Source organism: Platalea leucorodia, assembly GCF_965183815.1.
Source record: "Platalea leucorodia genome assembly, chromosome: W".
Taxonomy (NCBI): Eukaryota; Metazoa; Chordata; class Aves; order Pelecaniformes; family Threskiornithidae; genus Platalea; species Platalea leucorodia.
This window is the reverse complement of record NC_138859.1, coordinates 10910323-10933352: the sequence shown is the minus strand read 5'-3', so window position 1 is coordinate 10933352 and position 23030 is coordinate 10910323. Positions and strand designations below refer to the sequence as shown.

Below are 23030 nucleotides of genomic sequence, written 5' to 3'. Positions count from 1 at the left end.
TTATGTACTGTTCCTATAGATAGAATAATCATACCAGAGTTTAATTTTGCATAATATATAACAAAAGATCTTGAATTCTCCAGTTAAACTTCTCTAAGCTTAAGCTAATTAAGAAGCTATCAGGATGGCTGAAAGAAAGGATTTAACTTGGATCTTAAATCTTCTATTTTTGGAATCTGGATTTCATTTAGAAAAAGAATATGAGTGCACTGATTAGCATTTTGAAATAAGTACTACCTGAAACATATGCATAGGAATTTTTAAATAAAATAAATCTCTGACAATTGCTTGGAATGACTTAAAATCCTGTAACATATTAAGTATCAATAAAGGAAGCACTACCCAGGCTTATCTATGGAGATTCCATAACAACTGACCTACTTGCTCAGGGAAGTATCACAAATTTGCAATCTTTTTCAGCCCAGATGATAGCTTAAAAAATACTTCAGTCCCTTCTCAGTTCAGGTTTGGAGCATGGAAGGTCTTAAAAGATAAAATATTCATGTCTGAAACTTTAAGTCTTTCAGTGCCAAGATACACAGTTCTTTATCACCTAAGAAAGACTGCAGTTAGATCCTTAATACTGATCACTGTCACGTCCCACCTGGGGAGGAAGGGGGAGGAGTGACTAAGATTCACAAATCCTCTCAGTGGGGATTAAGGTGGGCCAACACTCAAGGTCCGTACACAAACACCAGCTTTAATAGAAAGCTTCTATAGAGATAAATATTGAGTACAAATATTCGATACCCACCAACCCTCTCACGGTTATATCCACCCCAGCTATGCTGTTTTATGGAAAGTCAAGGTAGGCCATACAGTACTTGACTACAATTTAACAACTTTAACAACTTAATCACCTTAGGAAAAGTGAAAGAGAGAGAGGGAAGGAAAAGAGAATCACCAGTCCTGGATCCAGCGTTGGTCCTGCCAACAGGGGTATTTAGTGAGGAAAAAAAGGAGAAGAGTGAGGAGAAGTGAAGGTTCTTATAGAGATGTTGATTCTGCGCAGGGTGCTCAGTGATAATAATTCCACAAATCATGCACGCACGAGCACCGTCATACAAACTACAGCACATTTATCAGGCTACATGATTAGTATAAACCCACCTAAATCTACACTTATTGGTTAGTGATTAACATTGCATACACTACTGGTTTACTGTATTAAAATTAGCCTCGCTTGCTATGTAAATTAGCACGCATGCTCCTTGGGGGGGGGGGGGGCGCAAGTCTCTTCGGTCCTGAATTGAGTCGGTGGTCGTGATCTCCCCTCACCGCATTTACCTTTCACCTAGATTCTGCAGTTTTATCTTCTCTGGCCACCGTCCAGTCTTTGGTGCCAAGATGTTCACTTTTTTATCGGCTTGTTAGCTCTTCTTCAAGGTTAGAGCCGTTAGTTTTCCACAGTTTGTTGTCTTTTAGCTCTCTCCCAAATTCCTTTCCCAAGGCACAAGTGGTTAGTAGTTTTGCTAATTGGAAAATTACATCAGCGACCAGTCAAACCAAGAGGAGTGATACCAGGACTGTCCCCCAGGCAGTAGGAGTGGGGAGGGGGGAATAAGAGGCTTCACAGACCGCGGGGGATGGGGCCGAGGCAAGGCCGCCCTGTCTCCACAGGGCTCCCTCCCTCACCCTCACTCCAGGGTACTGTCCGGTCCTGGGTCCTAGCGACCGTCGCTCTGCATTGTGGTTTAAGCACCCAGGCTGTTTGAGACATCTCATTTTGCACTAGCAGTTCTCTACAATCACCCATATGCATAGTGCTGTCTCATTTTCTCCAGTCAATTTAACTTTTAAAGAGAACTTGAACTGTAACTCCAGGTAAAATCAATTTAATTGGTATAGATTACCAGTCAAGTTATAACAAAACCATTAACAACCTATTCCATTACAACCCTTCTTGTTTAAACATAGTTAGGGTAAGTTTTCAAGGGTTTATTCCCTAGGGTAATTAAACTGCCTCTTATTGAACTTGGCTACCAAAAGAGCATTTAAATGGGAAATCTAATTTTCCTTCCATTTCTTGTGGGCATATTTTAATTTTTTGGCAGAGCATTCAGTGGATTTCATGCCAAATCGATTAATAAAGCTAAACCTGACCTATTAAAGGTGGGGTTTTGTACCTAAACTCTTTGGTATTCCGGTTTTAAAGAAGCCTTTCGCTTTACTAAAGGACAAGGAAACCAGTTAACAAGGTACTCAGGCCTCGTTTATGCGGGGGTTAGTCAGACGCGCTCACAGCTGCACCTTTCCCACGTGTGATGGAGCTATCTAACCGCCTCAGTCACCCCAGCAGGGCACTGCGTGCGGCGTCTGGGTCGTCGTGCTCTCTTCCTCCGCTATGCAGGCGCCGGGGCTGCTCCTTCCCGCGCCCCCCTCCCCCGCAGGATCTGCGGTCCGGTCCCCTAGCAGCCCGGGGCGGGTAGCGTGTGCGTGAAGGGAGGCCGGGGGGGGGGGGGTGGGGGACGTGGCCTCGCGCTGGCAACGGCGGCCTGGCTGGCTCCTTGGGAAACCGGAGGGAAGAGAGGGTTTTTTTTCCCCTCCCCTCTTGCACGCGAGCCCTCGCGGCCAAATTCGGAGTCTGCGCGGAGCGACGGTGCCCGCTCCCCCGTGAGCCTCAGCTAGCACGGGAAGAACGGTTGCCTGCCCAGAAACACTTCTAGGGAGTAGTCGAGTTCGCCGCTAGAGCGCCCGCATGTTAGGACGCTCTGGCAGGCGCCGCGCGCTCCTCTCTGTCGTAAGGCCCGCCTCTCTTGGCTGTGTGTGGCACCGCCGCGAGCGGAGCGGTCGTGCAGGCTCCGCCATGATGAATAGCGGAGGGATCGGAGTGCCGCTCGGCTTTCCCTTGGGCCCTACGTCTGTCATCCAGGTCACGAACCTGTCCTCGACAGTGACCAGTGAGCAGATGCGGACTCTCTTCGGCTTCCTGGGAGATATCGAGGAGTTGCGCCTCTATCCCCCGGAGTAAGTAGGGCCTGCGCCGGCCTCCGGAGCGATAGAGACTTGGGATGAGGAAGAGGCCTAGAGGGGTCGGGAGGATGGAGGGAAGGGAAGAGGCAGAAGGCCCTATGTGCCATATTGAGTGTGGGCACCAGAGTCTCCCGCACAGGGAGGGGGGTCACATGGTCCCACCCCTTTGTATGGGGCAGGAACGTTAGGGGAAAGGGGCTTCGCCCGGACCTAAGATGGCGGTCCTGGTCCGGAGGAGGGGAGCAGCTGCGGCATCTCCGGAGCAGCCTGTAGAAACACGGCGGGTTTTGTGTTCTCGTGGTGGCGGCCAGGGCCGCGGCCACCCAGTGGGGGCTGCCGGCACTGAGTCGCAGCCTGGCGAGAAGCGTACTCCCAGGCTGCCCTGAAGCGCTTCCCTGGCGCAGGTCTTGTTTCCCTCCCTTTTCCTGAAAACCTCTTTTCTGTGGCCCACCTTTCTCTTCGCTCGGACTTATCCCAAGTGGAGGGGGGTCGGGCGAGAGCGCCCCAGGCCGCCCCGCCCGGGCGATGCGTGCTGGCGGAACCAACTCTCTTTGTTCGAAGGGCTCTCTTCTCCTTCTAGAAAGGGCCGCTCGAACAGAAGCCACCATAGCTGTTAACAGAGGAACAGTACCTGCCCTGTGCTCAGAAATGTCCCCGAGACGTTTGCAGTAAATGAAAGTTAATAACGGACATTACACGTTTCTCTAAATTGTCCTCATTATGTCAGCTGCATGAGAGGGATCCGCTCAGATGGGAGATAATATTGTTATTTTGCAAACCTTAGTGTTTCTTCCAAGCAGATGGTGGCCAATAGAACAAGGGAGTAAAAGAAATTTTTTTTTCTTAACGCATTTGTTGTATTAGGAAGTGAATGACAGACGTGCCTTTTCAAACCATTTATCTTTTCTTTTTTCTTATGAAAATTAAATAGGAATAGCAGAAGGGGACAGGGGGAGTCATTCACATCCATACTTTTAATACAAAGAAGACAGAGGAATAAAATTTCAATTTTTTAAAAACTAAATAGCAAAAAAGTTGGTATTTGTCCATTTTTATCTGTTATTAGATTATACTTGGCTAGGTTTGAATGAGGGCCATTCAGAAAAATTAAATGTGATTTAACATGTATATAAAGTATATGTAATAGGCATCCATTCATGTAAAGATAAAACAGCCTTACCAAGTTTTAAACACTCTTTAATAGATTTATGGTGATTTTTGTACAGTTTTCTAGGTTTTTACTTTGGACTTGTTCCACAATATACTTAATACACTTGTTTTCTCCTGACTTAATATATTTTTTGTTATAGCTGTTGCTCTTATTTTTCACTAAGTCATATAGCAGATTTTAAGGAAAATAGATATTTTTCTTGACATGTGTATGCAAATAATGTTTGTGCCTATGTATAAAATTTTGCAAGTCTGTATATACACATAAAATATTAAAATCCTGTACCATAGCAGGGTTTGACTTGGAAATGTCAAGGTTATAATGCAGTAAACATCAGTTCTAAATGATTAATTTAGTTTTCAGAGATAGGATGTGGGATTGTGATTATTTATTTTACTCTTGGTTGTATTTACATTTTTTATGCATAACTTTTAGAAATATGCATTTCCTTGTCAAATAGTTCTGGATGTTTGACCTGACTTTCAAATTATTACCTTGGAAAAAAATTAAGTATTTAATCTAATGCCCTTCTTGTGAAACAGTAAAAACATGCTTCCTATTGACTCTCTGAAAATATATTTTAATAATATTATGATAAGTTCAGAAAATAGTATTTCATTGACAAATGCACAGGTAGCAAAGGTATCCCAAGCAAAAAGGTGCTACAATAGATGTCTGCCACTTGTTAAAATTATTTTCTGCTCCTATTTTTTCCTTAGGTATTTAATGATTTAAGGTTTAGATTTTTTAAAAATAAATTCTTTCTATTAGTTCAATTAAAAAGGAATTTTGCTTTTTACATTAGAGTCAACATCAGACAAAAATTCATGTCATCCCAGTCTTAGCTTTAAAAACATTTCTATAAGCAATCCAAACTTCTGATGTATTCTAGAGCATGAATTTTGTTACCTTCATGGAACAGCGGGAAACTCACTTTTCAGTCCAGTTTCTAGCTGAAAAACATAATTCAGTAAATTGAATTAGTGAATTACAGGTCTCATGGATATTGACTACTGAACAACAAATGTTAATATGTTCTTCTAAATTTATTTCATGCTGAGGAATAAGAGGAAGGTGACGTGGTAGCTTTCAGTCATTCCAGAATATTTGTGTTACCTAAGTTAAGTAAAAGTTTTCACTGAGATTGGGACCCCATTTGCTAGTCTTTGTACAGAAGCCCATAGTTGAAAAAATAAAGCCAACAGTTCTTGTTTCAAGAATAATATATAGTGTAATATTAAAAGAGTATTATCCTAACTTTTTTATAAAGCGATGTGGTGAAATAAAGTTGCATATATCATTGTGTGGAATTGTAACCTGTTTTCTCTCTAATTCTGTATTGCAAATGTTCACCATACACACAAAATATTTTTACTTAGTCAAGCATGAGTTTGCAGAGCAGAGTGAAGCTGTGTTCTCTTCTTTATGCATCATCTTGTATAAAAAAAAAAAAAGGGCATTCAAGTTAAGAGACTTACTGTAATATTTGTAATCCTATTGCCTTTGCTGGGCATGTTTATTTCTAATGGATATGAACTTCTAGTTCTTTTGATGATCAACAGTAAACAATATATAGGCGTATGTATGTGTACATGCATACACGCACTTTATAAAGCATATAAACTCCCCTTTTCTAATCCAGCATTATGGTCTTTCCAAATAAAAATATAAATTATCCTTCACCTTTTCCAAGTCAGTCATGTTTGTCAGCCTTCTACTTTTTCCCTTAATCTGCTGAAGTATAATCCATAAAATCTGATTGTATTAAATACTCAATTTTTTTAATAACAAAACTACTTTTCAATTAAAAAAAAGGAAATAAATCTCATTCTTGTATCTGTGAATTAACTTGGTCAAGGACATGGATGATTTTGGAGCATTGCTCTTGATAATTTAATTTCTTTTTGAAATATTTTTCCCCATTCTTGGAAGATGCAGCATTACATGTTAGCTTTGGATTTTTTTTTTTTTCCTTCATAATCCTCTTATATTTTGCTCTGTCAGCAATCAGAGGTTTGTAGAAGTGGTGAATTTGATCAGGTGATCATTTCAACCTTACAGGAAATTCCTTTGATAACACTGTTCCACTATAATTCATTGTGCAGCACCCTACTGCTGACTTGAATGAAAAAAAAAAAAAAAAAAAAAAAGAGAAGGTTTATGACTTACTGGGGAGTGAGGATGATGTATCTGGCACCTATAGGCTCTTTAATGATTATAGAATAAAGTATAGGGCTATGCTATGGTTGTCTAAACTAGTATTATAAGAGAGAAGAGTTCCTTTTTGTCCATTTTCTGCATTTCTGCAGTCTCCTGTCATTAACATGTCCCTTGGTTTTATAGGGTGCAACAGAGAATTTATTTAAAAAACTAACAGGAAGTCTCAATTGTTGAATATAATTACTTACAGATTACATTAAATAGAAAGCATATTAATAATGTTAGATAAGTTCACTTGTAAGCATGCAGAATGTGGAGGGGAAGAGAGAGAAACCACCTTAGCTTTTTAATGTATTAAATAAAATGTAGGTTCTTTAAGATGACTCTTCAGTATTCTTAGTGAGCTTCCTGAACCCAGTGACTTTTCCCAGCAATTAATATCTTAAGACTGTGGTTTTAAAGTAGTAGTTTCTTTTAGGGTCCTTTATTTTGTATACTGAATTGATTGGGAGGACTTTTATGAATGTTGAGTTAAATCACACTATGCTCTTTGGTAGTTTGTCACTTCATGTTTTATCTTCATTCATCAAAGCCCTTCAGTTTCTTCAGTCACTGTTAATCAGGCATCCCTTTAAGAAGGATGGATTTCATACCTGTCGTGTTCCTGAAAGCCTACTTCTCCGTGAGGAAGTGTCTATCTCGTGTATTAGGGGCTTTCACACTTTATGCAGATAGCAGTAAATGCTACTTTATTATTATTGTTATTTTCCAGAGAGGCCTGTGTGAACTGCGAGTAGTCCACTTTCAGATTCAGCATTGAGGGCATTGGAAACTCTTAGCACTGGAAGAAGTTGTTCCCATATGGTCATCATCCTGATTTTAGCTACTTATCAGTGAGGCTTCATTGGCACTGAAAGCAATATTTCTTTTTATTGAAAAACTATTAACATGAATCATCTTTCAGTGGGTCAGATATGCTTGTTACTGGTGGCTGTTTGTATTTACCTATTTTCTTACAAGAAAATTTTAAATTTCACTTGATTGTACAACTATATACTGTTCTGCTCTCTGGAAGGCTTTCCATTGAAACTTTAATCTAAAAATTGAAAGCACCTATTTGATGAATAACATCAGTAAACAAGTATAAGTTATGTGGAGGTGGGAAAAGAGGTGGGTTTTGTTTTTATCCACTCATTTTACTCTTAAATAATTTGTATTTGATTGTCAAATCTTAAAGAGACTAGCTGAGTTTATGTTTTATCATGCTGCAACTCTCTGCTGTATTGGTTTAAAATTGGTATCAAAAACTTGTCCAAGAAACTTTGACTTCATGAGATTTTTTTTTTAACCCTTTCCTTGTAAGACTTGTCTCTTAAAGACTGCTGTAGGTGGCTTTCAGTGCTCAAAGGCCCCTTTTATTCCATTTCATTACTATTGCCAAGCATTTTGTTCACCTCTTCTTCTCTGTCCCATAAACAGAGCTTTAGCCTTGAGAAGAAGGATATTCGGAGAATTTGCGCTTTTTTTTTTTTTTTAACCAACTGCTCAGAAATTAAAGTAAGGGATGATTGTAAATTCCTTTCAGAAAATAGGATTTCTACATTGTTGGGTTTTTTAATTTACTTGTATGTATGGTATTTTCCCTTTTGCTTACATCTTAAGGAAAATAGGATGACTGAATTGCAGGTTTCCAATTTTACCAAATGAGATCTGGTTTCTTCCTGAAGCTAAAGACTTAAATATTGTAAAGAAAAGTTAAAGGTATATATGAAAATGACTTGGAAAATTATGGTTGGATAGGGTGAAACAGTCAACAAGACCAGAAAATAATATTACAGTCGCAGCCTGTGTAAGAGAATTAGTTTATGTGCTAAGAGTTGTTACTACATCGGGGCCTTGGTGTGGATTTGCCAGTTCTGTGTAGAAGAGGGTGGCTTTAGTTGGGGCTTCGTTGTCAGCTTCAGTGATACTTTGTCATCAAAGTCTGAGGAAAAACTCCTGAAGTTTTGAATATCTGTGTATCGTCCTGATTTGGCTAGAGATCTGAATTTCCATGTTGAGAATGGAGAATTGCTGTCGTTGTTTAACAAGTGCTCCTCAGTTTGCCATTTGCAAAACTTTCAGTGCTTATCGAGTTTTCTCGAGGGACTACACAGAGGCCATTAAGGAGGTAGGAGGGAGGCATCCTGCAAGCCCGTGTGTGCAAAAGATCTCTGAGAAACCACACTTGCGTGGTGATGCCAGGAGCATGAGAGGGTATGCTGTGTTCCCTGCTTTGTAGAATATTCTCTGAAACTTTTGTCTCTTTGCTGTGTTTTTTTTTTTGTTTTGTTTTTGTTTTTTTTTTTTAATCAGCCTAAAGTTACTTACACTTAAACTTACAAAATGTGTTGTCCAAGAAAGTATTAATTTGGTACCTTTCTGTTGGCTGTTTAAATAGACTTTTATGTGAAGATGAAATATGGCTTCTTTTTCTCACAGTTCTGAACAAGACCAAGACCAGTCTTTATAGATTACTTTCAGATTGCAGTACAGTTGAAATCTGAAGCTGGTTTGCAGGGTGTGACAGGTCTTTTGCCTTGGGTATGTACTCCAGTATGCCAACTACTCATACAGCTTAGAATTGTTTTTCGGCACACTAGGAGACCAGTGACATCTGTAATCAGATTCTTAGTCCCAGTCATGCTTTTGCATTACGTTTGTCACCCAGTTGAAGTCTGTTTCAGAGAAGCCTTCAAAATTACATTTGTAACGATAAGCCTTCAAATATGGCTGTAAGAGGATTTTTGAACAGTTAAATATTGAAAAGCTTTATTGAGCAACAATTGAATTTTTGCAGAATGAATTGTTTGAAAGCAGGGAGGCACAAACTGTCTGCATTAAGTGTTGAAAGCTCTGCTATAATACTGTTTGCTTCTGGATGTTCTGGAGTGGTCTTGGAGGCTACTACAGACGAGTGTTTCTTAGATGTCGTTATATCCTGTAGTGACTGCAGTATAGATAAGGCCTTTGAGATAAAACACACAGAGCCTTATTTAAATGTGATCTGCACAATTATTCCAGAACATCTTATTTTGATAGGTTATTCATTTCTGTTGTTGTCTTCTCCACCGCCCTGAGAAAAGGGATGTTTTGTAGCCTTTTATTTGATTTTTTTCACTGTAGCTTTCTGAATAGGTCATTCTTATGTTTTTGGTTGGTGGTTGTTCTGTTGGGAGATGGATATTACTGTCTCCCTACAAAAGAAAACAAAAATGGCAGAAACATCTGAATACTATTCAGATCTTTTTCCTTTTTGAGTTTTCTTGCTTTCCTAAAGAAACTGGATTATAGTAACCTTAAATCAGAGATGTAGGACTTGCTTTTTTGCATCAGTGCTTTGTAACCCTAGGAAGAAGACTATGACTCTACCTCAATTCAGCCTCAGAAAAGGTTGGCAGAAAAAAATGGAACAAAAGGAATTAAAACAGAATAGGAGTTTTCTGTTTTAAGAAAGACTTCTTACAAAGCCTACTGGGGAAGTTTAGGAGGCCTGCTTTGTAAAAGGAGAGGACCCAATCACTGTGAAACCTTTTAAAATTTTAGATCTTTTGGATATTAATCATCTCCCCCAATGTAGATGCAGCATTGATATGTTTTCAGCAGAGGTGGTCTCCTTATAAGATAATTTCTCCTCTTCATCACTTCTCCAGTGAATTGCATGATTAGCTTAACCTTCAGAAAACACTTTGTACCAAGACTTCTTTTTAGAGCTTTGTTGCAGCAGTGTTCCAATGTTAATATTTTTTACCATACTTTCCAGATAGCTTTTGTGATTGAAATCCAGGAAATACGGGGGGGGGGATATATTATAAACAATACACTTGTTGTAGCTGGCTCTATAGATGTTGAAATTTATAAGGATTATTTATGGAGCCTGGAACTGCCTGGAACAGAATTATGTTTTTGAGTTAGCAATGAAAACAAAAAAGGAAAAAGCCAAGAGATGTTAGAAGTCTGGACCACAGAATCTTCAGTGGAGGCTTCAGCCATTTGGGTTGTAACACTGGCATGTGTATTTAAACAAACCCCAAACAACAACAAAAAACCCAAAACACCCTCCCCCCCAAACCCAGGCACACAGACCCCCTTCCACTCCCCCCCAACCAAAACAAACAAAAAAAACCCCAACCTGTGGCCATTAAAAAAAAAAAATCTTTGCAGTGAGCAAAGTCTGGCTCTTCAGAATATATAAGATTACAAGTCATATGCAAACATTTCTGCTGAGTACTGAGAAAGTCATAGCTCTTTGTCAGCTCTGATGGAAAGTGTTCTGAACCAAGACTTTACAGGTGGCTCAAAAGCCATTTTATACATTTATTTCCTTCCTGAACGTGAAAACTTGAAACTGTGAAAACATTGTCCGCTACAGACAAACTAAATGGACAGAAGAAATTGAGTCATCTTGCAATGTTTTTCTAAATTGTATAAGGTTGACTTTCATATTTATGTTTCTTCCACTCCCTGTTTGTTTTTGCTTCCTCAATGTCTCTGTTTTCACAGAATTTTCCATCATAAATGTTTCTGATTGCTGTTCTGAAGTTGGCCAGCTCTCCAGATATTTTACCTAGATGTTACCTTTCTGGTAACCAGAAACGTACCAATCTGCCTGCCTCAGACTAAGTTCTTGGTTCATTTATGCAATTAATATGATGAAATAATGTGTCTAAAACTTCTGCGTGGGTATTTAAATACTAAAGCCTAATTAATTCCTTACAACAACTTTGGGAGTACCTGCTTGGAATTTGAGGGACTACAGGATGGATTGGGCTAAATTTGAACTGCTTCTGGTACTTCCAGAAAGTTGACAAGTGTTTCTGTTTCAGTTGAGAGAGGGTCAGGATTAAACAGTTCATGCAGTGTATTTTCCATGATTTACTGCTTTGCTAGAAGACAGATGTTTTTTCCAAATGGAACTTGCTGATGTTCCAGCAATATCCTATTGTATTCTGTCTTTGAAGGCTTTACCTGTACTTACTTCATATGAAGAAATAAATTGCTTGTATAAAGAGTATGAACCTTGACTAAGGAATACGTTTTTTAAAGCAAACTTTGGTTTTGATCAAGATTACAAAGTTTACGTATTGTGCTTTCCGACATCTCTGTTGGTGTACTTTCTAATGGAAAAGGAAATTACCCAACATACATATTTTTAATTTTCTTCCTTATTCTAGCCTAATAGTGAATTCCTCCTACCTCCTCCAGTGTTATCCTGTACTGCACTATGCCAAACTAAGGCAGATGATAAAAAGGATTTTTGTTACATTAGTGAACTAAGACCTAACATTTGAAAGAACTCTCGAGAACTGCTTTTATCTCAATATGAATTAACAAAACTTCTTTCGTGAAGGCCTAAGAAAGAGTATCGGTTAATATGGGCTAATATCTGAAGGACCCACTAAAAAATGATTTGGCTTATTGTTTGACTTTCTTAAACAAGGATTATTTGAAGGATAAAAGATAAACTGTAAATTATTTCCTCGACAAATGTGTTGAGTAAATGTGCTACTTATAATAGTAATTTGGAATGTATTGGTGAATGTTGTTTAGCAAGATTTGTAAAGAAAATCAGCCTTGTTAATTTGGGATTTTGGCTTCTGTAAGTTTCCATTAAAAAGGAGGAGGGGCTATGCTATGCTTTTTTTAGTGACATAGTAAGTAGGCAAATTAGTAAATTTCTATATTCTTGTCTTTTGGGTAACTTTTCCAGGAAGTCTAAAACTTTTTTTTTTTTTAATTAAGAAATAATAGTTGAAAATACATGCATACAATTATTTAATATGGCTAATTGTTTTTTTTCCTTTTATCTTGCAGCAACGCACCTCTTGCTTTTTCCTCCAAAGTATGTTATATTAAGTTTCGTGAAGCATCAAGTGTTGGTGTGGCCCAGCATCTAACTAACACGGTTTTTATTGACAGAGCTTTGATAGTTGTGCCCTGCGCGGAAGGTTGGTATTTTAGACATTCTTCTGTAATGTTGGTCTTTGTCCTGTTTGTTAATTGTTTTAAGCTTTCTATGTAAGGAGATGGTGCTCTGTTGTTATTTTATTTTATTGTTTTTTAAAATAAAGTCTTGAAACAAAATTGAAAATTGAATGAAGAAACCCAATTATATAAATTTAATTGAAATTCAGCATTAGAAAAAATTAGTTGATTTAAATTAGGATAATTCAATTTTCCATGGTTATTACATATTTTTCGGGAAAAGAAGGTAAAATAATTCCCTTCAATATGGTTTGTGTTGGCAAGCTTATTCCCACATAAAGTTCTCACTGAAGTCAATGGAGCACTGAAAAGATTAGGCTATTTCCTGGCACTGATAACATTGCAGTTTGGATCTTAATGTATCGCCCTTGGTGTGGTGGGGTTTTTTTTGTTTGGGTTGTTTTTTTGTGTTTGTTTTTTTGTTTGTTTGTTTTTGGTTTTTGGTTTTTTTTTTTTAAAGATACTAATTATTTTTCCATTTTTTTTTAGACTGAATGCCAATTTTGTCTTGTAGACATGTGATATATGCATTTGACCATTTTAGATTCATCTAATCTAAAATATTTTGCATTTGTGGTGATAATTACTGTTTGAATATAAATTACCTACTAGTTTAATAAAAAAAAAAATATTCAGTTTTCCTTTCTTGTTCCTGTGGAAAATATTACTTTGTGTTCAATAAAAAGGCTTTCTTATGCATACTGGTACTCCTTTTTGATTTTAGATATCTCTTTAAAAATGCAATCAGCTGTATAGAATACTTCTAGTGTAAAATATTTTTATAACTCTTAATAAAATAAAATGCTTGGTGAATACTAAATTTACAAGTTTTCCTTTAACTAGCTTTGAGGTCATGCTTTTACAGATGTGTTGAATACAAGGTAGTTTTATTATTAGTATACTATCCCAGATCTGAATACAGTTCTATGAAGCATGGCTTTACTGTAGGCAGATCGCTGGAGTTAGGCAGAGCCCCATTGACTTCATAGGGATCATTGTGGGAATTGAGCATCTGCCTATTTGGATCTGGACTTTTTGCCTTTTTGGAGTGGAAGCATTCCAGTTGGTGGAGTGAAGCTAACTTCACTTTGAACATAGTAGCTGTTTTGCCATGAACAATGATATTTAGAATGATTGAGCCATAAATTGCAGCAAGTCCAGAAATATTTCCTATTAACAGGACTTTTCTAACTGCAAGAGTCAGGTTTTGGTTCAAAAAATACTGTTGACTTCTTGGAGTTTGTTAACAGTGGTTCCAGAGTACCATTTTTTGGCATGTTGGCCACATCATGATCTGGATAGTATGAGATTAGTGCTGCTGTAATAATGGTCTGGGGTGTTCCTAGCAAACTCTGACAAGTCTCCAAAATTTCATAGACTCTAAAATGACCTACAATATACTGTCTAGTCTCGTAGCCTTGTTAATATGGGCATATTAACAAGTCTTTGTGAAGCCTAGATTTTTAGTTGCTTTTATGCTTTGTTTCGGGGGCTTTTTGGTTTTATTTTTGGAACTTGTTCTTAAACCACAAAGAGTATCCACTTGAAGCTTTGTAGAGGCTTTGGGTGGGCAAAATGTATCAGACCAGAGTCCTTATTATTGAAAAATTGCCCTTAAATAATTGACTACAAATTCTTCAGGATCTTAGTTTTACGTTTCATTGAAAAGACCTTAACACTGGTTCAGTACTGCCAGAGAGGAAAGATTGCTGCCTAATGAATGAACAACACTTCCTGGTGTTTTTCTTGTGATGAGATCACTGCCTGACGTGATATGGCAACAGGCAGGTAAAGCTACATTTTCCCGTGTCTCTTGATGGTAGACAATGAGTGGAAGGAGAATAAAATCAAAATTCTGAGAAATCTTGTTCCAACCCTGTTTGTAGCTGACTTATTAGGCATTTCTGAGAAAATGTATTACAGAAAAATTGTCACTGTTCCAGATCATTCTGGATCCCACAGAGATTTATGCATAATTAGGTGAATAAGTGATTGGGTTGTGAGGTCAAATTTTTTTTAAGTCAGAATGCTGTTTCTGTGTAACTTTCTAACAGAATCACTAATTTTAATTTGTAAAGATGTGAATTCATATAGGTTTAACTTTCTGAGGAATTTATTCTGTGGAATAAGCATGGCTTTGGAGACCACAGTGCAACATTTTTGATTCACTATGTACCATTGTTAATGGAGTCAGTGGAGTATATCACAGGCTTTAAAAGTAGCAATTGCTGTATTCTGCTGGAAAGTTAAATTATATCCATGGCCAACAGTGCCAGTAGTAAAACGTTTCATGCGCTGAATTGAACATAGAGGAGAGGTAAAATGGAACCCTGAAAACTTGGTTTTAAAAACCAAAATAAAATCTGAAATTTGGAGTGTATTTAAACAGTAGTAAATCAAGGGAGTATGAGGAGGGGATCACTACACAATGAAAATAATGTTAATTTTGTGACATTTAATAAACAATTTAACAAAAATGTAAATGAAATAACATCGAGTTGTCAAAATATGACTTTCTTTTGTGTGTATCGGTAGGTTTTTCTTTAAACGTTATACTTTGAGAATGCAAAGGTTGAAAGATAAACAAAGATGCCACCCTAATCATTCTAAATTTTATGTCCACATTGTCTAGTAGATGGATTTTGACTATTAATTTGGTTTTGTATGTTTTCTCTGTGTGATATTTGTGCATTATTAGATGACTAGACTGGCCAAGGCAGACCTGTTACACTTGCCTGAGTTAGGCATTGTTTGCCATGCCACTAAACCTGCCGCCAAGTGAAACCTTCATGGGGGAAATGAGATCGAAGTCTGGCCTGCTGAAGATGGACGCCCTGTCTCTGTTTTTATTTTATTTTGCTTTCTTTCCTTTGTTTCTTTTATTTTATTTTTTCCCTTTTTTGTTTTGTTCTGTTAAATCTCTTTCCCTTGTACTTGTGAACTGGTAATTCAGTTCTGAAAAAATGTTTTGTAAAGGGTTCACAGTATTTCATTTTGAAGTTGACCTGAAGTTGCTTGTGGATGGTATACACAGAATTTAGAATATGATTAACTAAGTTTTATGCTGTGAATTATGGATAAATTTGGTTTGGAATACATTTAAGCATCTAAATTCAACAGATGAGCACGTTGTGTCAGGCTGGAATAGTGAAAAATATATCAGTTTTAAGATGCATTCTTTCATATGCTATGCTTCGTGAGCTTATCTTGGAAGAGGACAGTTGAAACTCTTACTTTCTTGAGAAATTAACTTTACAAAGTAAAATCATGATCTTTCTCTGCTATTTTTCCTCTTCTCAGCAGAGTAGTTTTATTTTAGGTTGCATGATCTGTTTAAAAGAAGGCTTTCTATTTATGTCTAATAGGAAGAGTTTAAAATAATTATTTCTGATATTGAACTTTCATGAATATTGAATGTCATGAAATATTTATTTGCTTCTGATGAAACCTTGCTCCAGTGAGGTCAGTGGCAGTAAGATTTCATCCTTTTGTTTTTGTAATTTTTGGAAAAAACTGTTTACCTCTCAAGTACAAATGCAGCCTGAGGTTTTGGTTGGAATGTGTTATGTGAGGCACATTGTCTTTTAACACTGTTATTTGTGGGAAGGTTGAAAAGTTCTGTGTGTATGTGTGTATTGCACTTTTACATGCTCCAGTGGTGATTATTTCAAGAAGAGTTAAAAAAAAAAAAAAAAGCGTCATCTCACAATCTCGGAAGCCCTGGCAGCTCATGCTGGATTGAGAAGGTTCTCATCCCTAAATGATGTTCGTTCGTTCTTTCTTGTGAAATGGAAGCCCTGAAACAGAAGTGCTGGACCAGGTGGTGTGTCTAGTGCTCAGGCATTGCTCTTCCCAGCCAGCTGCATTGGGACCAATTGGGTTCACTGGTAATGTACCAGGCTGTGAACTGCAGCTGAGAAGAGCTTTGCTTTGTGATCTCTGTTGGATTTAGCTGTGCCAGTTGAGGTAACTACCAGTAGTTGTAATCTCTTTAATCTCTGCTGCTAAATCCAATAAGAATCATGAATTGGATCACACAGAAATTATTTGTAAGTGTGTGTTTTCCATTGATTTAAAATAGTAGGAAAATAACAATTCCTTTAATTATGTTTCGAGTAGATGTGAACAGAAAGTATTTTTAAAACAAACGTTTGTACTTATTGCTGAAGCAGTTTTGGGGGGAGGGGAGGATTAACCATGTAGTTTCAGTACAAAGAGTAGGAAGTTAATTTCTTCTGAGCACATGGAGGGGGATAAAAATACTGTGATTAGTACCTGCTTAACACAGATACTTCTGTTCAGCATTTAGCAAAATGGATTCTGGTATGGACTAGGTTGGCTAGGGCTCTTAAGCACTTTGATGATAGAAAAAAGTAACAATCATAACTGATATTTAGGACAACTGTACATTTCTGAAGAAGCATAAGGTATCTCTAGGCAATGCAGAGCTAATCTATATTTGCTTCCAGATTCCTTTGCAAAGCGAAGAATAAATAAATAAAATGATCATAGAACCTGTAATTTACTAAATACTCATAAGCTTCGAAGAAATGTTTCTAAGGATGTGGTATAAATGTGGCATATTTATTTTTTCTGTTTCCCTTATTAGAAAATAAATATCTTTACCTTATTTCAATTCAGCTTTTAAATACTATGAGTTTAAAAACCGAAACAGTTATTCTTAAAGTGTCCTAATTTGTTATGTCATTACCCACATGTTTTGTTGTATCTTTGTGGGCTTGTATTCCTTTTCTAAATTAATGGGGATAACATTCCAAAACTTAAAGGCTGTAACTCATGAGGTTATTTGGCCTCATTTTTTGAGGCCAAATATTCATTTGTTTTTCAAAACTTTCTAAAGAACAGGGAAGTAAATTTGCAAGATATTTCAGGTTTCCCCCCCCACCCCCCCACCCCCACCCACAACAGTTTATTTTCTATAGAATTGTTAAAAAGTTTGACCTGATCTTAAAAACTAGAGGGGGATCTTTTGAAAAGACAGTATCTCTGAAAATACAGGCAAATTTTCAGGATTCTGTCTGTAGAGATACAGATTCCTCATTCTTGAATAAAATAAATGAGCAGATCTTTGTTTGTGGCATGGAACTGACCAACTAGATTTTGTATTTAAAATAAAACATTATGTTGTTGAGGGACCAAAGTATTCTGGAAATAATGTTGCTAACTTTATAATTTAGATATGCACATTATTCATTTTTTGAACTGCTATAATAGTTTACTTAACTGAAAGTGTTCAGTGGATTCCTTAAGCAACATTTGAGCAAATGAATAATTCCAATTATTTCAGTAAGATGACCCATATGCTTAAAGTTTAGAATTGTATTTAAATACCTTTCTGAACTTGTCTCCCTGTCTTTTTAGTTATGTGCATAACTCGGTTCCTATTTAAAAGGGCTAAATGCCTTAAGCATCTCTTAAGTTTATCTGGTTATGTGTATATTGAATTGGCTGTATGTAAGTGCATACTTAAATTAGGCATATGCTTATGTACATTACTGACCAAGGATCTAAATTAGAATGCAGATGCACCACTTTAGGAGCCATTTCTGCCGTTGGATTTACTTGACCCATGTCTGTTGATCCTGTAGAAACCTGTATGAGTATCCAGTTAATTGCAAGATGCTGGCTGTTCAGGATAAGGTCTGGTTCATCGATCATTTGAAAACACTTAAGTATTTTGATTTTCAGAAGAACTGGTATATAATTGTATGCCTAATTTGCATGCAGTTGCTGGAACTGTATATTTGGAAGCCTGTTAGTTAGCTACACGATAGGCAGGATGTGCAGCAAAGTACCTGATTCTCATGAGCAGTCAGGCAAATCAGGTACACCTCTCATTACATGCCTGACTTCAAAATGAGACCTGTAAAGAGTGCTGAACATTGTGACGATGACTCAGATTCATGCATGTTTTTAAAAAAGCCCTGGAAGACATAATTGCACAGTTAATTCTTAAGTTCTAATTTCCGATTTTTCTCCTTTAGATAGCAAAATCAAGTGGTTTGTTACATGTTAAGGAGCAAGGTGCCTCAAAACTTAACATAAATAAAATAAATCTAAATAGGAAGCATGAGAAAAAAAAGAGTACTATTATTTTATCTTTTCTATTCCACTCATGCTATATATAAATTAATTTTCATTTATATTTGTTTTGACCTTTGGTCATATCCAACTGTAACCCAGTCCTTGCTGCAGATCTGTAGAACAGGTTTGCAACACTTCTGTCGTCTTTTTATTTTTTTAAAGTAGCATGATTCCTGTGGGGTTTATTGGAACTCGTATAGCTAAAATTGCACAGTGTTTTGAAACTTATCTCGTATTTTGCTTTTTGATAACAATATTTATATATTAATTTTAAAATCCTGAAGTTAGGGGTTTTATAGTTAAAACATGTATAGTTTGAACCAAAGCAGTAAAAGCCACTGGCACAGTATTTGTATATACCTTGACTTTTAAAACAATGTTTAAATAAAAGCATTTACTTTATTAAAATGTATGGGGTAATACCAAAGGGCTCAGTTGGATAGCATATATACAGTTATGCCAGTAATTTTGAATAGATCATAGATAACTAGTATAATTAGAACTTCCTTTCTGTAGTTTTTCAGTTCAGTGTTTAATGTTTGTACCAGTTTAAATCCCTTTGTATTTCAAATTTAATACATACATTTAATTGTATTTGTAATTAACTATTACATCTTTTGATTTTTTGAAGATTTTTTTGGGGGTTCATTTAGCAGTCTAATGGTAACTAACTTTGAATGAAACCTGTGTTTAGTTCAGATCAGATATTACTTAAACTTTTAGCATGATGGGGAATATAATGTGGTTGAAATAGTAGGAAATACATATTTTAGGAAAATATAGCTTGCTTAGCAGATCAATTATGATTTTGTTTGATCTCAGTAAATTTAAAGCTAATTTATCAAAGTTTCAGATAAACTGAGGTGACCTAGAATGTAAGACAGTACAAATCTGAATTTTTCTGCCCTCCCCTCCTCCACTCCCAACTTCACTTGTAGTATGTCTTGTGTGGAGTCACAGTAGTTTTTATTTTATTTTTATTTATTTTTACATCAAAAGTAGGTAACACCAGAGGGGGAAGAAGCGCATTAATTTCAGTTAGAACATACTTTGTGGTTTTTTTTTTTTGTTGTTGTTTGTTTGTTCTTTTTTTTTCTGATTTGGTTATTTGCCATTTCTGGGGATTAAACTTTAAAAAATGTTCTTCTTTTCTGTATCTGATGTTCTGTGTGCTATTAGTGATGCAGCCAACACGAACGGTTGTCATGTGTAAAACAACTTTCGATCACCGTGAAAACACCGCCCTGGGAAAGCGTCCATGCTTGATATCGTTTGGTTCATGAACATTAAGTTTCCAGTACAGGTGACCCATAGCTCAAAGTGTTAAATAATTGTGTACATTATTCAGTTTTAAAAATAATAATCCATTAATGAGATTGCTAGTCTTTGAAGTTTTGCTAACTTTTGTTTTTCCTAGTAGAGCAGGGTAAAAGGAAATACTTAAGTTCATATTTGTTTCTTTGTAAGGATCTGGTAGATAGATTCATTCTTATTTATTACTTTTTTAAATGCAAGGGTAATTGTAAAATCATAGAAAGAGTAACATCTGTGTAGTGTTCCAACTCTGTGTAATGCTTTCATTTGCTTCTTCAGGTAAAATCCCAGATGAAGCTAAAGCCCTTTCTCTATTGGCGCCTGCTCCTACTATGACAAGCCTGATGCCTGGTGCAGGGTTGCTTCCTATACCTACACCAACCCCTTTGACTACAGTAAGTAAAATTCAGTCCCTGTTTGATTTCTGGTTTTCCTCTATACTCGGTAGCCTTTCTGTGTTCAGAGAACAAGAACTATTTGATCTGTGGATGTTGTCCTCTTATATGCTAAATCAGTGAGGATTTAGCTGTGGTGCCTCTTTTGAGGGTAGATCACAAGATGTCCATGCACTACCTTTCCTGGGTGTTTCTTTCAGATTCTTATTTTGCAAAATAGTGGGTAAATACTGCTTTTGGTTGTGCCCATTTTAATTGTTGTCCCTTCCCTAGACCAATTAATTTGATCCAATGGCAATGCTATCCACCTCCTAAAATTTGTTAAAACATAATAGTTAAATTGACACAATTCTTCAGAATATTAAAATGCTTCATTAGGGTGCTTTTACTTGATATCTCTATGACAGGGTTTTTGACTGTTAGCCTAACAATCTTTTCACTGCAAAAAGCATAGGAGCTAGCTAGCTGCTGCTGCTTCTGCTCAGTTCCCTTTTGCCTCTGTAAGCCTTTCTTGATACCAGCAGGCTGCTGTGCCCTATTCAGAGAGAATTCTGGAAATAGTAAATCCTACTTCAAAAAAATTGGGCTTAATGTCACTAACCCCATGTTATTTGAAGATGAAAGTCCTCAGTCTTCCAAACATATTGCAGCAGTGTGTGTATTTGTGTTGTTACTGGTACCATCCTGGATTTTTGACTCGTGTTAAGGGTGTTCTGCAGATTCCCAAACCTATCTGTCCTTAAATGATTCCTCATCTGTTTCCATTACCAGAAACATTATTCCCACTCTCATATTCTTAGCTGATACTGATCAGCATCCTAAAAGAAATGAATGTATTTGGTGTCTTTCTTCTTTCCTTCCTTACATAAAAAAATTGCTTTAACCAAGTTTGATTTCTTCTGCACTATTTCAAACATCTGCACAAAGGTCAGCATCCTTTTTGAAGCTTGTGCTCCAACAGTTGTTTTAGAGTATACAATTTATATAATGAAACAGTGGGATGAAAGTCACCAGTTAGAGGTTTAGGCTAATTCTGTTTATGATTCATAACTGTCATTGTATAAGAGACATTGCATGACTTTGAAAATAATTTTTAGTTCACAAGAATGTTGGCTTTTTTTGTCTTAAAATGGGTGATACTGCCCTCATTGTTATGTGAAGTAATAGTTTAGGCATTTCATAAAACAAAATGTGCTTACTCATGGTTCCACTGCATAATTGCCGCTAATGAAGCATAAATAATCATAGAATCATTTAGGTTGGAAAAGACCTTTAAGATCATCGAGTCCAACCGTAAACTTAACACTGCCAAGTCCACCACTAAACCATGTCCCTAAGCACCACGTCTACCCGTCTTTTAAATACCTCCAGGGATGGGGACTCAACCACTTCCCTGGGCAGCCTCTTCCAATGCTTGACAACCCTTTCAGTGAAGAAATTTTTCCTAATATCCAGTCTGAACCTCCCCTGGCACAACCTGAGGCCATTTCCTCTTGTCCTATCACTTGTTACTTGGGAGAAGAGACTGACACCCACCTCGCTTACAACCTCCTTTCAGGTAGTTGTAGAGAGCAATAAGGTCTACCCTCAGCCTCCTTTTTTCCAGGCTAAACAACCCCAGCCGCTCCTCATAGGACTTGTTCTTTAGACCCTTCACCGACTTTGTTGCCCTTCTTTGGACACACTCCAGCACCTCAATGTCTGTCTTGTAGTGAGGGGCTCAAAACTAAACACAGTACTCGAAATGCGGCCTCGCCAGTGCTGAGTACAGGGGGATGATCGCTTCCCTGGTCCTGCTGGCCACACTATTCCTGATGCAAGCCAGGATGCTATTGGCCTTCTTGGCCACCTGGGCACACTGCTGGCTCATGTTCAGCTGGCTATTAACCAACACCCCCAGGTCCTTTTCCGACGGGCAGCTCTCCAGCCACTCTTCCCCAAGCCTGTAGCATTGCATGGGGTTGTTGTGACCCAAGTGCGGGACCCAGCACTTAGCCTTGTTGAACCTCATACAGTTGGCCCCAGCCCATCGATCCAGCCTTTCTAGATCCCTCTGTAGAGCCTTTCTACCCTCAAGCAGATCAACACTCCCACCCAACTCGGTGTCATCTGCAAACTTACTGAGGGTGCACTCGATCCCCTCATCTAGATCATTGATAAAGATATTAAACAGAACTGGTGTAATAGCGGTGTTTTAGAGATATTTGTTTCTAAACTAACCTTCTAAGGTAAATTAACTTTGTTTTTATATACATCTTTAATCAATTATCAGTGAATTTTAGAATATCAAAGAGGAAGTCAAGCTGTATAACCCTCTGTTCAATAATAAAAGGCTGATTTCAAGTAAAGACAGAGTAGTTTTCTCTTGTTACATAAAAAATTACTGGTGGCTTGTTGAAAATTTCTAACACTTGTTAGAAACTTTGTTTGCTGGAAAGGCAGTTGCTTTTTTTGGTGGAGAAAATAAAATTCAAACCAGGAACTCAGCAGACCAATTTAGTAGTGATTTTTAAATGACTTTTTTTATAACATTCCCTAGGAGAGATTTCAATTCCCAGCTCTAAAAATGAGAGTTGTATTGTCCTCATTCTCTAGGAGGTGACTGTGTTTGTAGGGAAAGATCTTAGACTTAATATCCTTCACGTTTCAACTGTAATTAATCTTGACTTATGTGATATGTTTGTCCAAAAGGTACCTTATCTGTCCCTTTGATGGACTGATGTCTGTTATGGAACAAATTGGCCCTGGGCACTGCAAATTCCCTTCTTCCCTTGCTGGGCAAGGCCTCAGCAATTCCTCATCCACTTATAATACTTGTTGTGGCAAAAAAATAAGAATATTAGCAGTGTTTGAAGGCGTCTTACTCAATTGGATTGACCATAGGTATT

The 23030-nt window shown here is 37.4% G+C and overlaps 1 protein-coding gene across 3 annotated transcripts in view; it reads left to right on the top strand.

The window, feature by feature from the left end:
• The first annotated feature begins 2800 nt into the window (after positions 1-2800).
• The window catches only part of LOC309601612 (uncharacterized protein), a 43113-nt gene continuing 22883 nt past the window's right edge, over positions 2801-23030 (top strand). For 2 of the 3 annotated variants that reach the window (XM_082334744.1, XM_082334743.1), the window contains exons 1-3: positions 2801-2967; positions 12158-12291; positions 20027-20142. In XM_082334744.1, the coding sequence (XP_082190870.1) occupies positions 2807-2967; positions 12158-12291; positions 20027-20142 (411 nt within the window). In that variant the 5' untranslated portion in view covers positions 2801-2806. Of the gene's footprint in view, positions 2968-12157; positions 12292-19662; positions 19737-20026; positions 20143-23030 lie in introns of those variants that run through there. The other variant, XM_082334745.1, reaches the window with a different exon arrangement.